Source organism: Misgurnus anguillicaudatus, chromosome 18 (genome assembly GCF_027580225.2).
Source record: "Misgurnus anguillicaudatus chromosome 18, ASM2758022v2, whole genome shotgun sequence".
Taxonomy (NCBI): Eukaryota; Metazoa; Chordata; class Actinopteri; order Cypriniformes; family Cobitidae; genus Misgurnus; species Misgurnus anguillicaudatus.
The window spans coordinates 8755568-8771755 of NC_073354.2; the positions used below are offsets into that span (position 1 = coordinate 8755568).

The following is a 16188-nucleotide window of genomic DNA, read 5'->3' on the forward strand; positions in this document are numbered from 1 at the left end:
TAGTAAGAATTCAGTACTGTTTTATCCAGTATGATATTATACCAAATATTACACAAACAACACAATCAGTTGTCCCAGAATGCACATATCTCTGTGTTATTATTGGAACAACACATTTTGTGTTACTTTTAACACAACTTGTGTTTTATTTTAACACAAAACCAACACAAAATGACACATAAATTTTGAACTTTGGCGGATTTTCGCGACGCGTTAACCAATCAGGAGCCTGCTTGCTGCTGTGGCGGTAGCCCTGCCCGGAGCCACTCATTCAACATGAAGGAACGCTTGATATTGTCCTTGAGCACTCACCCGGAGCTATACGACACAAGTTCTTATTTCTATAGAGACAGGAATAAAAAGGACCTCGCTTGGAAGGGTGTCAGTGAGGACATCGGGCAACCTGGTAAGTTGTAAATACACATTTAACTTTTGAGTCACGTGACGTTTATCGAACCGCACCGTTTATTTTCCCCCTATAGTAAGGTGATCAAATATAAACCGGTAACTCTCTCGATAATTGCACAATTAACATCAGCCATCTTGTAAACAGACAACCGCATAGCACTAGTCCCTCCCACAAGAAGCGGATTTCGCCTCTGACGCGCGTCAAATGCTTGCTTTTTCTGCGCGTCTACTTCGCTCTAGACGCGCGAATGCATTCAAACTGTTTAAGCGGCAAACTAGATGCGGTGGACGCGATTTTGACACCTCAAACACTGCGTTTGGTGTAAACGCAGAATTAGAGTGCATTCGCAACCCCAGCGAAGTTTAAATTTTAAGGAACCAAGTGAGAGCCTGGAGTGAATGAAAAAACATAGGCTACATAACAGACTGCACAGTCAGAATATGAATATCTTCTTTATTTAGTTTGACATTTGTAAAGAAAGACAACCGCATTTAGTCTACCTGGTCTGGTGAAAGTCTGTTCTTCATTCAACATTAATGCCAGCTGCGAAGAAAACTATATAACAGAAAGCTAACCAATCTCTCATGATGCCCTGATGCGGCCGAGCAGCTTGTCTAAATAACACTAAATAAAACTACTTAAAGGGGCAATAAGTAGGATTTATCCCCATCTAGTGGTGGAATTGTATTTTGCATTCAACAAAACATTGGTCTCTAGCGCCTCCCCTTTCCAAATGCGTGTTGCAACTACGGTAGTCATTATGTAATAGCTGATCTCCTTGTCCGTTTCAGCTGGTTCACGTGTTCTAAATGAAAATGCGTTGTGGAAACGCATTGGTAGGCGGATGTTCGTTTCTTAACAAACGAGAGCTTCTCTGCAAATAATAGGCTGAACGTATGCTGCTTTTAAATAAACATTTAATTGTTAAACAAAAGTTCTACATTTTCTTAAAGGCATAAACACAGGCTTTACTCCCTTCAAACAGGAATGTCTGTGTCTGTCACTAGCTACGTTTACATGGACACATTTTGCCTCCATCGGATTAAAATCCTTCCGATTAATAAATCCTATCATAGCGTTTACATGAACACTTAATAATGTGATCGGATTGATGTGCGTGTTTCTATGACACAAGATTTACATCAGATTTGATCATTTGACATGCGCACATTGCACAAATATAGTTTCACGCTGTTTCAAGATTTGCTTTGTGCCTCACTGATTATAAAGCAGCAGCAAAAACACCCAATCACGTGTGCCCAAAAAGCGTATTTTACTTCACTCGGTGCTGCAGAGACCGTTCGCGAGAGCGAGTCCAAACACACGCGTTTGTGGATCAGAGAATAAATCATGGACTGACCGGACAACGCTGTCTTGTATCACTTTATGGGGAATTGGAAGGATAATAGGAACAAGATTAACAAGATAATCACTTCTTGTGACTTCCTTCAACAAAACAAACTCGAGTTATTTGCGTCACATGTCATTACGGCAATTCTACGTCATTGCACGTGTGCATATACTCCACACTCCCGTCCTGTAGGTGGCGGAAATGCACCTTTCAGTGGGTTTGCCAACCGCCATTAAAAAAATAAAAGATGGCACATGCGCAGAGCATCCCAGTTTCAGTTATCCATCCGATCAAGTGTATACATGTCATTTTGAGTGGATTACGAACGGTATAAACCACCCCTAACAAGCGGATTAGATTTTTAATCAGATTGGCACTTTTTAGTCCGATTGAGGTGTTTACATGGAGCATTTTTATTCAGATTGATCATTTAAACGGATTACAAATGTCCATGTAAACGCAGCTACTGCAACTTCCCGAACACGCACAGACACACAATACATACGTTGCATATTTATTACATACCCTGCGATTCGTCTTCGTTCTTTAACCAGGTCGCTAAAATGCTCCCACATGGTACTTTTGTTTTGCTTTAAATGATCCCTTAAATAGAAACTGTTTGCCTCCATTTCTGCTTTAGGAAATGGACCCCCGTGGTGGTGCAAAGGTCAAGACAACCGTCACAGCCCTACCATTGTTTTGTCTCAAAATGCACACCAGTATTGTTTTTTGTAAGGTATGTTTGTAAAATATACTTACATGTCCTAATATAACTAAGAACTAGTCCTGGATTAACCTAAATTGTTTCTGGGAAACTGCCTTCTGGGAAACTGCCCTTAAAGTCCCCCTGTGGTAAAATATTTTATTTTATTTATGTGTTGTTTTTAATATGCTTCAAGACAAACGATGTGCAAATTTATCATTCAACACCATTGCTGAGTATTTTCCAATTGTTGAGATTTCCAAAGACTCATTCTTGTATCAGTTCACGTATCATGCATTGTAAAACCATCAGCAATTTGTCTGAAACTGCCCAATGTAGCATCTATGTACAGATATATCTATGGTTAAAGTTTTTGTGGAGGCGGGAACTAATATGCATATTCATTTATATGGAATTCTTTGCATATTTATACATCTGCATGTACTAAATAAAGAAAGGGTGTAGAGTTACATTCAAGTAATAATTTTAAGTAAACCTTGTGAGGATGACTGACAATCACTGCTGTCTTATTTACCCACGTGGTGACGTATAGTGAAACGATAAAAGACAGGGCGGGACTTAAGTTCGTCCATCATTTGCTAATCGATGCAATCTTTTTTCGGACCCCGCCCACCTGCCATACCATAAGACAGAAGTAAAGAGAGATCGTTTTGAGGAGGGGAGGAGAGTTGCGCTTTTGATTATGAGGTTATAAGGGCACTTGAATTTTGAAAAAATAATGAAGCTCACAGATAAGTGATATATTCCAAAATATTCCAATATTCCAAAACAAATTACAATTTTAATTTCAATTTCATTGTAACTTTAAAATTTTAAACAACAGCTGCATCAGCCGAGAGCAAACCCAGACTAAGTCCAAATATTACACACCTGGCCCAATCCACATGATCAGTCATCATTATCAAATCACATTTATTATCAGTCAGATGTGTCCATCATATAACACAAGTTTCCATAACACAATGAAACACATGAAGTAACACTATTACTATTTAAAGAAAGCAGATAAGGTCATCATAACTCAAGTGTCAACCAAATGTTGGAAATGATTACTGGTGTTTTGGAAAAAACATGATGATGTGCACAATATTCTTTTCTTTTGTTGACATCAGCACACAGATTTTGTCATCACTGACTCAATAGCAAGCAGCATCAAACCTTGAGCGTACCAGTAAACATCTTGATCATCTGCAGTGGTTTACACATCATACACATACACATCGTGTATGTGAAAGTAAATACTACTCTTAGTTAACTGTAGAGCATTTCAAAAGTAAAACATTTCATATAAGCAATGTTATTTATAAAGAACTATTCAATTATAATTTGTGTCAGTGGCCTTGTTTACATCGGTGGTGAATACCTTATAAGGCTGCAAAGTTTGGGAGTTTGGAAATATTCCAAGTTAGAAACGAATTAAAAGAAATGATTTATAAATATTGTTTAATGTATAAACTGTAATACATACAATTACTCAACATCTGCTCATCTGTTGGCCACAATTCCCATATATTCCCATGTAATTTCCATAGAAAGCTTAATAAAGAATGAAGAACTCATAATAACTTATAAGCATATAAACCTCTCTCACCACCTCCAATAAAACATTACTGAGTTACTCAGAAACAGATATTTGTAGATCAGACATTAATATACATTAATATATATATATATATATATATATATATATTAATATAACAGACAAAATAACATCTGAATACCTGCGATAGAGGAAAAACTCTCAGTTTCCCCTTCACAGGATATTCTGCTGTCTGTCTCAATGTAATGAGGAAAACATTTTAAGTAATAATTGACAGACCATTTTTGGGTGAAATATTAAATACACTATTTTCTCTTTTTAAATGATTGATAAAGGAAGAATGTCTTCAAGTTAAGATCAGACCTGCATGTTAAATGCCCAAACATGGTAAAGCTGATATAAAATCTATCTATCATAGCTATCTAAGAGTTTACAAGCTACAGCACGTTCAGTACAGCAGGTGGGGACAAAATAATCTACCCAGTTTAGTTTCTTGGACAAAATAATCTACCCAGTTTAGTTTCTTTTGCCTCCTGGAAAAAAGCTATTTACCTAAAAGCCAAATCTTTATTCAAGGATCATTCATATAAACAATTCAACAGTTTTTTATACATGGATATATATCTTTATATTATATGACATGTGCCACATGTGATCCACTAATTTCACATGTGATCACATGTGCTTCACATGTGAATTTGCACATGGGTGATTCTCACGAAACCATTGAAACACCACGGCACTAATGATTTTAGCTTTAAAATGTGTAATATAGTAACATTAAAAAGCATCAGAATTAACACAATACTGTGTTCTACCTTGCACAATGTGTGATTTCAACATAAGAATTTATAATTGTAAATTTTATCTCATTTTCTGCTGAAATTCTCATTACCGCAATGTGTCCGGCTGTGTTTGAACATGCGTTATGTTGTAATTTAATTAAATTAACACAAAAATATTACGAAAAAAATAAATGGATGTTTTGCTAGACTACTTTAGATGACAGAAAAAATATTTACTGAATATTCATGTATAATAATAATGAAGAATAATTAGGAAAATGATGTGTCCATGCCTGATGTTCTCATCCTCCACAACACTTTTTGAGAACAGTTTAAGCACACATACAGAATTTTAATAAAGTTTGATTTTGAGTGATCAAGCACATGGACCAGTTACTTCAAGATGGCTACCAGGTAAGATCATTTTTTTACAGTTAATTTGAAATATTGCCTTGTCAGAATGCTTACACGACATTTTGATTATCATAACCGCAACAGATGCTCATATAATGTTAATTTAATTAAAAAAATTATGTTCTTTCAGGTTTGTCATGTCATTTTGAAAATATGTCAGTGTTGATGTTTTCTGACTGTTGCGGTAATGAGATTTTTTAGGACTAATTTTTTAAATTATGTTACAAAAAGTGTTAAATGATAAGTAAAAGTTTTTAAATTAATGTTCCCATTTACACCAGACTTTGTTTTTCAATGTCTGGTGGGAAAAAAAGTAAATTTAAGCAATTTTTACATTTTAATGCTTGACATTTTTAAAACCAAGTTTTCGTGAGAATCACCCACATGTGAAATTCGTGTGACTTTTCTGTAAAGGTTAAAAAATTGCAAAAAGCTTCATCAGTATAATCTCATTATTTATGTTCAAGTGAACTCTCAAAAACAAGATCTGTGTGCTGTGTCAATGGAAAAGTGATAAGGTTGTTGATTCAGTGTAGTTGTATAGGCTGGTGTACTGTACACTGTTGTATATGCATCACAAACTGACCAACATCAGACAGCAGGTAAATTGAAATACCTATGAGCTTAAAATAGTTCACATACAGCACTGGAACAGATTACATTCAATTCTGATCCATCAAAGACATCACACACACAATGACCGCAAACTACAGAGGGTTATGAAATATTCATTATGAAATTCTACAGCAACACAAAAACAACTAATGTTTGCCATGCTGGTACACAAACACAAAGCAACACACACACTTCCCATCCACCTGTCTCATGGTTCAGACATCAGCATCCACACACGTCTGATGTATAATTACAGATCTGCACTCACTTATAGTCACATGATTTCATCTTTTTAACATACATTACTGTAAAGCCGTATTAATTAACAGTAGGGCAGTCACTTTTTATTCGATATTTCAAATATGCATTCGAACATGACGTGAAATATCCGTATTCAAACTATAAATAAACCATCTGGTTTTTAAAATGCCATGTGTAGCGCATTTTTTACAGTAACACCTTGTAATAGGAAGGAGGCTGAGAGTGAGACAGACGTCGCAACTGTGCACAAGAGAGGGAAGACGTGGCTCTGGTTTCTGCAGACTTTTTTTGCTTTTTCTGTGGAAATTGTTTGGAAAATTCTGCGGAGTGATTCAAAATGTTTTTAAAAATATATTAGATAGTGTAAGCTATAAATATTACAAAATGGCATCTAAAATAATTACTTTTTAAAGGCTTACAATGAAAATTAATACACCAAACCAATGAGTCCTCTGAATCAAACTGGACCAACATGAACCTAATGTCAAGATAGAATTATTGTATATAAAATAGGTTATTATTGTTTATAGTGTTAAATATTATAGCAGAATAAAAAGCTTGGGTTAATACGTTCGCATTATGAAATTAGCATGTATGAAGATAATTTCATCATTTTTACAACGCAATGTAAACTTTATATTAAACAACAACAGCATTTGTCTTGTAAACGGATTTGAAATGATAATGTGCTGACTGTCGCCCATCACATAGATGACAGAGTCAAGTGAGATCTGCCTAACTCAGCGGTAAGTTTCATTTCATCTCCAGTCTCAAATGGTTTGTGCTCTCTATCATTAAAAACGGTCAAGCAAATAGCATGCGCAGAGATAATGTACTTGTCAATGACGGCTCACAAACGCGCGGGATATGCTATGTATGTTTGCTTGTTGTCAATGAGATTATTTCTCACAAACACGCTCAAGCGCGGGATATGTGTGCTTGTCAATGATGGACATTAAATCCGCGGAATTCCGCAGAGTTTTCCGCCGAAATCTGCGGGCGTGAATTCCGTTTGGGCTTGGCTATATGCCTTACTCCTGCTACTTTTTAAGTTGTCACGTTATGTTTGTCCCTGTTCTGATTAGTTTTTTTTCATACAAGTTTTTATTCATAAGTTGATAACCTGCTATTTCAAACATTAAGTAAAAAAAATAATAATCCAGACAGTCCTGTTTATGACTGTCATGGTTTATAAATTTGTGATTGAATCTCCATTACGGTGTTGTTTTTTTAATGCGCGCGAGGGGCACCTAGATATTCGAATATATTCGTAAACATTGCATGATATTCGATATCCGTTTGAATTAGATTTTTTTCAGAAGTGACAGCCCTAATTAAAAGTAGCTCATTTTTAACTCTTTGCCCGTCACTGACGAGTTATCTCGTCAATTAAGAGAAAATGCTTCCCTGACAATGACAAGTTTTTACAGCAAGTCATTTTTCCACTATTATCCAATAGATGGTGCTCTTACCCAACTTATAAAACACTGAAAACAACCACTAAGGCCAAACAGTAAGAACTCTGTTAATGTTTTGATCCTCGCTCTGAATCTGATCTTTAACAAAAGTCCTTTACAAAAATGCAATAATCTGAGCTTTTTGCTCAAAATTTTGTATTTTTCAAGAAACCTACCCATATTTAAGAGGTGATAAAAAGAGAACAAATGAAGATAGGATCCTTTTTTCGAAGGCAAAGGATCTGTTCTTTCATTTGATATATTATACGTTTATTTTTATTTTTAAAGAAGAACATTTTCTGGAAGGCATTAAACTTTTGTAAAAATCATAAAAAATGCTGGGGCTGGCTTTTTTTAAACGCTGACAGGGAAAGAGTTAAAATGGCAAATGTCAAAAGTGTTAAATAAATCAAGATCAAATGTATCCAAACATTGAAAAGAAACACTGGGGCAAAATTAGGGCTGGGCAATATGGCAAAAAAATTATCAAAATGTTTAGATTGGATTAGAAGCTTAGAATATTGTCAAATCAATATCACTGCTGATGCCTGCATAAAAAATGCTGCATTCAATTCTCTGTGCACAGCATTTAGTTTGGCAATTGCGAGCTGCACTGCCAATAAATGAATAACTTGCCTAATCATGACTATATGCAGTCCTGTCTCCATTTTCTTGTTTTGTTTATTGTTGGTTACTAGGTTACCAATAGGGTATATGCGCAACTTACTTCCACATCCCTGTTAAACATAATACATTGCTTCCGGTTCTGTATGCTCTACACTGATATTGGGCTCTTTCTTACACCCGGCGCAATGCAGCGCAATGCGCGACGCAAGTGTCTTTCGCTAGTTTCCACCCTAATTTTCACGTTTAGCGCCGCGTTGTTTAAATAGCAAATGCATTTGCGTCCCCTTTTGCGCCCATGGGCGTTCTGGTCTGAAAACGAGGTGTGTTCAGACGCATTGTTGGCGCGTTGCTATTTTGAGGCAACTAAAATAGACTACGCCATTGACCAACAAAAACCTGGTCTAAAGTCAATGGCGCAATATGGTTTTTGTTATTTAAAGAGCGCATTAGTCAAATGCGCCTATAAACGGGAGGACAACGCGGGTTTGCTTATCACAAAGTACATGAATGCGCAGCAGCACAAAAATGCTTTTAAATATGAAAGATTAAAGGATTGAATGTAAAAGATTATTATTGAGTCTCTTGGACATAAATGAGGAGTAATTATGAGACGTTAGAAGGCGCAAAGAGCTGCTTCACCTGCAGCCTGGTAAGTAAATAAATGCTTTGCTTTGAACAAATGCGTCTGTTTTTAAATATTTTTTTTAATGCTACCTCACGGATTTATTGTATATGATGTACCTGTGGATATGGCGAGATGAGAAACATTTGTAAGTAATGCTTAAAAAAACTTTTTGCTAAAAAAACCGCTGTCCAAAGTGCTGAAACGTGAGGAGAGCCGTTTGTAATTTCTTTATCTCCTGTTTGTTACAAATAAAGTATTTTTAGAGTACAAACCTTATCTTACATACTTGTAAATTATTTTTTGATGATATTGGATAGCCATACATTTAAAGCAATTACAAGCCTGCTTTTTACTTCCATGACTAAAAGAAAACGGGTTTTAAATGTTTTAATAAAAAATAACAATTTCAATACAAGTGAAAAACAACACAATTATTTAACATTAATCTTAAACTGGGGATCTTCTACCTCCGTTTAGTTTTTCAGTTTACAAAGTCCGTCATCTAAATAGGGATTAGACATAGCGCCAGCGCAACTTGCTTTTAAAGGGAATGAGAGCTGTGACTCTCATTGGTTTACTGCACGTTACGCCCAAAATACTCCCAGTACAATAGGACCTACCCTTTTTGACCATGCCCTCGGCGCAAAAAACATTTTTCCCGTCGTTAAATTAGCAAAAGTGGATTCGGACACGCCCATTTAGACGTTGCGCTGTGCGCTTTAGACAATGCGCTTAGATCGTTAAAATAGGGCCCATTGTGTTGTTTTCATACATGAAGCCTTCAGAAGCTACCAAAGACGAGAATAACCAATGTCCAGTGAATATGCTCGTTAACATCTGAAACCCAAGTAGAGAAAAACTTTTTTTATACTTTATAGCTTTTGACAAGGCATTTTCTTCTCACATACATTCAGATCTTAGAATCAAAAAGAACATAACACAAATAATAATACTACAAATAACAATAACAAGCTACCATAGCACATACCGGCAACCGGAAACAATCAACCCAGTTTTCCGATTTGGTCACGTTACGTTCAACGTATACCGCATACCACCATCATTTTCTTAAACAACTTGATGAAAACGCACATATATCACATTTGTTGTTTTTTCTTTTTTGCTAATTTTAAAAATATTCGCTTCACGTATGGATGGAAACCCAGCTACTGTCACTCATTTTTCTTACTCCACTCCTCCAAGTCTAACTGAGTGAGTGACACTTTGATTGTAAACCAAGACCACATGCAGCATCCAGAAGTGCAGTCTGCAAAATGCCTGCGCAGCATTACGCAAACATTATCAGTCACTTATCGAACCGTCAAGCAAACGACCTCAAACCCGTATGCTAGTTGCATGCTGCGCCTGTAACCATAGTGACGGACATAAATATAAAAAAGAAAGTATTATTTATGCAATGGGCAAAACTTTATTTATACGATTAACAAAAACCGGCTTGTGTAAAGGGCTAATTATAGATGTGCGTAGGTTCCGCGTCGGTTTTCAGTTATACTTTTGCGTCGTCGTCCGCGTCGACGTGCAAACACACGCGCAGACTGCCGGTAGGCAGTATCCATGCGTGTAACCACAGTAGAGGCGTGACCATCAAAGAAGAAGAAGCTTGGCAAGTCAACCCACAAGCAAAGAAGAAACAGCAACTTGTGTATGATTTGAGAAGACCAGCAATGATAGAAGTAAATAAACAGTGACTTTTGTTGCAGTTTGAGTTAAATCACTCCTCAACTTGGCTCATCTTTGTTTTCACCGTCGTAAACAGAAATACCTATGACGCAGTTTTTTTTACCTGACGGGAAGGGTTCTGGTGGACCAATCATAGCGCTTGCGGTCCGCGTAGAACTGACACGCTGTTAAAATTTTTGCAAGGTGCACGTTAGGCTACGCAGAGCTACGCCCCGGCTACGGATAGCCTATGCCGTAGCTACGGCGTAGAAGTTACGCACGACTATAAATCGGGCTTAACGCTTACCATTGTGCAGAAAAAATAAGAAAGGGTGGTTCTATATTTAAAATGAATGAACATAAAATCAGTGTCAGCAACTGCACGTTTTACCAAAGCAGATATATCCAATACAAAAGTAATCATAATGACTTGTGAAGCAAATCGATCCATTTAGCAAGAAATCAAACTTTATTTACAGCATTATAAACGCAGCCAAATAGGAAGTGCACTTACGCTCCCACTCTGTAGGTGGCGCTGAGAGTATGGTTTGCCAACCGCATGCAAAACCAGCCTCTTAGCGCCACCTAGAGAGCAGGAGCGTAAAAACGCACTTTATATGTTGCCAAGGTTCTGTATGGACGCTAATAATGTTGAAAATAATGTTCAACATCCTGCAAAAACCAACCGATTTGCTTCACAAGCAGCCAAATTGTCACCAGGAGTCATGGGGATTACTTTTTTGTATTGGATATATCTGCTTTTTGAGCTCTCAAAATGACGAATCTTTTGCCTTGCATATATGAATCACAGATGGGTTTTTTTGCAAAATATCTTCTTTATTGCTTCACTGAAGATAAAAGGTGAGTAAATAACAGCTAATTCTTATTTATTATACAGTTAACATTATATTAATCGTCCACTTTTAAGGTTTAAACTTTATATATCTCACTTACTGGGCTGCACGCAATTTTATGCGTAATGTTATATGTTATGTGGCGTCTATGAAGGTAATATAATATCACATAAACCTTATGGAGCAATTCTGCTGCGTAGTTTGCAGTCATTTTCACTTGCACTGTAATGTTATCTTAACACAGAGAGCAACGAATAACATGACAGAAAACTGGTTGTCCAGTACAATTCCGTTCACACGCCACAGCTTCTCTGTAAATACGGTTGTGAAACCCAAAAAGTTACGGGTGTGAGGTCGGTTATAGAATGCGGTTGTCAAACCCGTAAATAACCGAACTGCGTGTGAACGGAACCGTCTTAAGGACTCAAATACCGGTTTGACAACCGTATTATGGTACCGTGTGAACGCAGCCTAAGCTTATTTTACAAATGTCTCTAGGTATTTTTCATGCAAACAACAAGCAAAAAAGCTGATGTATAAAAACAGCCAAAAGCCGACTAGGCAAATCCATTCCAGACATTGAAACCTCTTTAAATACATACACAGAAGATCTGCTCCAGTTTGCAGAATTCATAAAGGAGTTCACCAAACAGCTGTTGAATAAGAAAGACCTGTGTTCTCATACACATCTCATCCATTAACATCCAGCATCTCATTTCACAGGCCAATTCCATCAATTCCAAATCTAATTTGAATGACAAAATATTTCCACAGTAGGTACGTTAACATGCAACCAAATAATCTGTTTAAAATCATATTGATGGCTCAATCATTTCTTTATTTCTTAATTTCTTTAAGAAATAAAGAAATGATTGAGCCAATCAGAATGAAAGGCCTTCATGTAAACCAGGGCTCCATATTGCCACCAAATGGTGGATTTCATGGATTTCATGTTTGTTTGTTATTTGCCGTTTACACATGCTAAATATGATTGGATTTCAAATAGATATATTGATAGCCCAATATATCAACTGGACGATATATCGGCCCGGTTTTTGCGAGTTTTATGTGTATCGGCGATGCACCGATGTATCGGCCACCGATATTTATCGGCCGATTTTTGATGAATTTGAAACCATCGGCATATCGGCAATAGCACGAGACAGGCCGATACCGATTGTTTATTAATTAACTGCATAAAGAAATCCATTATATGTAAAAAAATGAGTTAATGTTGTTAATAAAATAAATGCTGAATAGCAAAAACCACCTTTGAAGGTTGTCATGCTGTCTTATTATATTTGTTTTAATTTGTGCCTTTCTTATTATGTTGGTCAGTTGAATGTTAATTAGATCCAATCCATGTGCAGTAAAAATAATTTGATGCAGAAATAAACTAGCTAATAGACCAACTGTATAGTATTGTATACAAGTGTTTAATATCGGCATCGGTATCGGCCAGTAGTTGTCTGTTTAAATCGGAATCGGTATCGGCCGATTCGGCCCAAAAAAATCCTATCGGTGCATCCCTACTGGAAGCCGCAAGCGATTGCATGTCATGTGTGTCTTCATGTGTCTAAAAACAACCAACCTTTCAATGACAACATCGAAAGCTCTGCCTTATAGCTAATCATAGCTGGACAAAGCGGGTTTTTATTTCTCATCTCTATATTTGTAGTAGTAAAGTGCTGGAAATCAATATCCTTTGCTGATAGTTCCTCGTCATTGTGGAGAGTGCAGTTCATGGTTCCATATCACCCTCACCTGTTTTTACTATTTGTTAAATATAGTTTTTTTTTAAGTATAATAAATGTTACTTTTTTAATTGAGACTTGTAACATTTGGGATCATCGTGTCATTTTTATGATGTACATTGATTGAGCAAAAGCAGTATCGGCTCCAAATATCGTCTCAAGAAAATCGGCAGCCTGTATCTGTCATCGGCTAAGGCTGATGAAACAAAAATCGGTATCGGCACAAAAAAATCCATATCGGTCGATCCCTAATTGGATACATAGAAAATTTGGACTGAAAGTGTGAACATTGTTGTTGAAGATCAGGAGGAGGATATCCTATAGGCTAGTCAACATTCGAATAACACTTCTGATAATCGGAACACTTCAGATGACCGATGATAGGTTGTCCACCAACAACATTGTGAACTAATAAAATCTCTTTTCAAATATTTTTGAGTGATTTTATTGAGAAAATTCATTTAAGCAACTTAATGTTAATTGCTAACACTGTTGTACTGCAGTATCACATACACTACAGTATCATCATTATACAGTATCTAATAAAACACATAACGATTAACCAATAGTTTAAAATTAGGTTGTAGTCGCAGGTGGTTAGTCTGGGCTGTTAACTGATTTATTTTAGGTTTAAATGCCACAAGAATCTGCCAGTACAGTATGGTCAGATATCGGCGATATCGTATGTAAGTTATATTACTCAAACTGAAAAGATCTTGTAGTAGGGTCATTCTTTATTTGGGGTTTAAAGTGGTGTCCCTCTACTTTACAAGAGTTAAAAAAAAAAATACCAATACATTTTATGTTTTCATGTTTGTATTCTGTAATATAAACACAATTTGTGACCTATTAACAATTACATTTTTTGTTTTAAAATACATTAAAACAAGTTTGAGAGATTGCATTTGTAACAAAATATGCATGCTCCCGCCATACCTCAGAGAGGTATCATGGATTGTAATCGCAACAATATAAAATTTTTAACACAAACGAAGGTGTTATATTGTGAATATAGATTTAATTTAACATGTACAAATTTATCAAATTGTTTATATATGTGTACAATTGTATTAAATTGTATTAAATTTAAAACAAAAAAAATTAATTGTTAATAGGTTAATAGGTAATCTAGGTGTTTATCCTACAGATTACAAACATGGAAACATTTGATAATTTATTGGTATTTAAAGTTTATTTTAATTCTTGTTAAGTAGAGAGACACCACTCTACACCCCAAATCAAGAATGACCCTAATATATATTTGCCTCTCACTTGCCACCCCAACTGTAGAATGACCCGGTAACGTTAGCAGTGACAGCGCATGTTTGGACAATCTGCAGTCACTTTACCACATGAGCAGTCAAAAGAGTTAGTAGTGACTATCAGAATATTAAAATACTAACTGGTTATGCATGTTGTTAGCAATCAAAATGTCCAGTCTAGAGAAGATCTCATGAAGCTCATCCTGAAAAAACAGCACAAACATAGACCTTTGGTCACTAGGGCTGTGTTTAAAAACCAAATGAAATTAACGTTGGGCTATTTCTGGACTCCAGCGGGCGCTTAACGATGACTAAAAAACGTCTCGCGCGTATGCGTAATCAAGCCTCCTAGGTAGGCAGCGCACTAGATTTTGAGACAGAGCTCTAGGATACAGTTAGTGCACATTACTCCGGGTAATAAAGAAAGTGTTGGTTCGACCCCTCACCTCAGTCCTGAACCATCGGTTTGTTCCGTACAGCTGACGGCGAGATCAGTGTTGCTGATGAAGGCGGTTAACACAACACCCTGATCGCGACTCATGTTGACTTCAACGCCGCATTATTCTCAAAGTTTCACGTGAACTACTGCTGCTGTGCTGATCATCGACTCTCCCATAACAACATGAGTAATCAGACTCATGCTCCGCCTTGTGCGCCAGGCTAACCAATCATACTACAGTAAAGGCTTGTCTTATGAATATCTATTAGATGATGTCACGCTCGCTCCCCAAAACGCACTGATTGGCTACAGGCAGACTTCAAGCGTCGCTGCGCAGACTGTTGGGCGTTTGACACCGAAGTAGCGCGAGATCGGAACACAGGTTTATTATCGCTCTCGCGGTACTTTGATGTCATACGCGGATTGAATCTGCGCAGCGCCGCATAAAATCATGGCTCATGAATATTAATTACTGTCACTGGACACTTTGGGAAGGTTACCAAGCAACCGATACGGAACATTATATTTACATGGCAAATATTTATCGTATTAGTAGAATTAGCCTAATGTTTTTTTCAGGGAAAATTCTGATTGGTCAAACCATATAAAAACAGTTCAGAGCTTAGAGGTTAAACTGTAGCTGTCTCAGTGTGTTTCACAGCTGTTTATTCATGCGAATGAATTTAATGACTTTGTTTCTTGATGTTTGTCCCATATTGCTTCATTATGACACCTCATAACTGTCACATTAATTATGCTGATGTGCAAAAATAAGGTAGGCCTACATTAGGAGTAAGCAACAATGTGTAAGAAAGTATATAGGCTAATTAATACATTTATTTGGAAATAAAAATAATACAAGACGACAGGAGACATATTTGTCTGATATGAGAGGTGGTTTAGAGCAGTGGTTCTCAAACTTTTTCAGCGTGCGGCCCCCTTTGTGTACGATGCATTCATTCGCGGCCCCCCCAAAGAAAAACAGTTCTAAAACTTCACATTTTAATTAAACTAAACATTAAATTACACAGAGTAGTGCTGCCTTATTTTTTTAGGTTTAATTTCACAGAATTCATGATAAATAATGTATTTTATAAAATGTCATAAAACTGGGGCCCCCCTAGCACCATCTCGCGGGCCCCCTGGGGGCCCCGGACCCCAGTTTGAGAACCACTGGTTTAGAGAGACTAATATAAGAATCACATAAAGTTCAAAATTATAATCTGCTTCGCTCACAGACAGACTCTAAGTAAATGATAAGGGTCCAGAATAATGTTTTTAAAGTAACCTCAGAGTTGCACGGTTTACATTCTTCTGGAAGTCAATCTAACAATTTCTTACTTAAAATTTTATACCTAGTAAATTAACAGAAAAACATTTATTTTCTTCAG

At 36.6% G+C, this 16188-nt stretch overlaps 1 protein-coding gene across 4 annotated transcripts in view; it reads right to left on the reverse strand.

Moving 5' to 3' along the window:
* arhgap18 (Rho GTPase activating protein 18) overlaps positions 1-15014 on the reverse strand; it is a 42479-nt gene extending 27465 nt beyond the window's left edge. The window contains exons 1-3 of one of the 4 annotated variants that reach the window (XM_073855786.1): positions 14805-14961; positions 14500-14561; positions 11945-11995 (exon numbers count right to left, since the gene is read on the reverse strand). In XM_073855786.1, the coding sequence (XP_073711887.1) occupies positions 11945-11995; positions 14500-14510 (62 nt within the window). In that variant the 5' untranslated portion in view covers positions 14511-14561; positions 14805-14961. Of the gene's footprint in view, positions 1-11944; positions 11996-14499; positions 14562-14804 lie in introns of all 4 variants that reach the window. The other 3 variants (XM_073855784.1, XM_073855787.1, XM_073855785.1) reach the window with 3 other exon arrangements.
* Positions 15015-16188: the final 1174 nt, after the last annotated feature.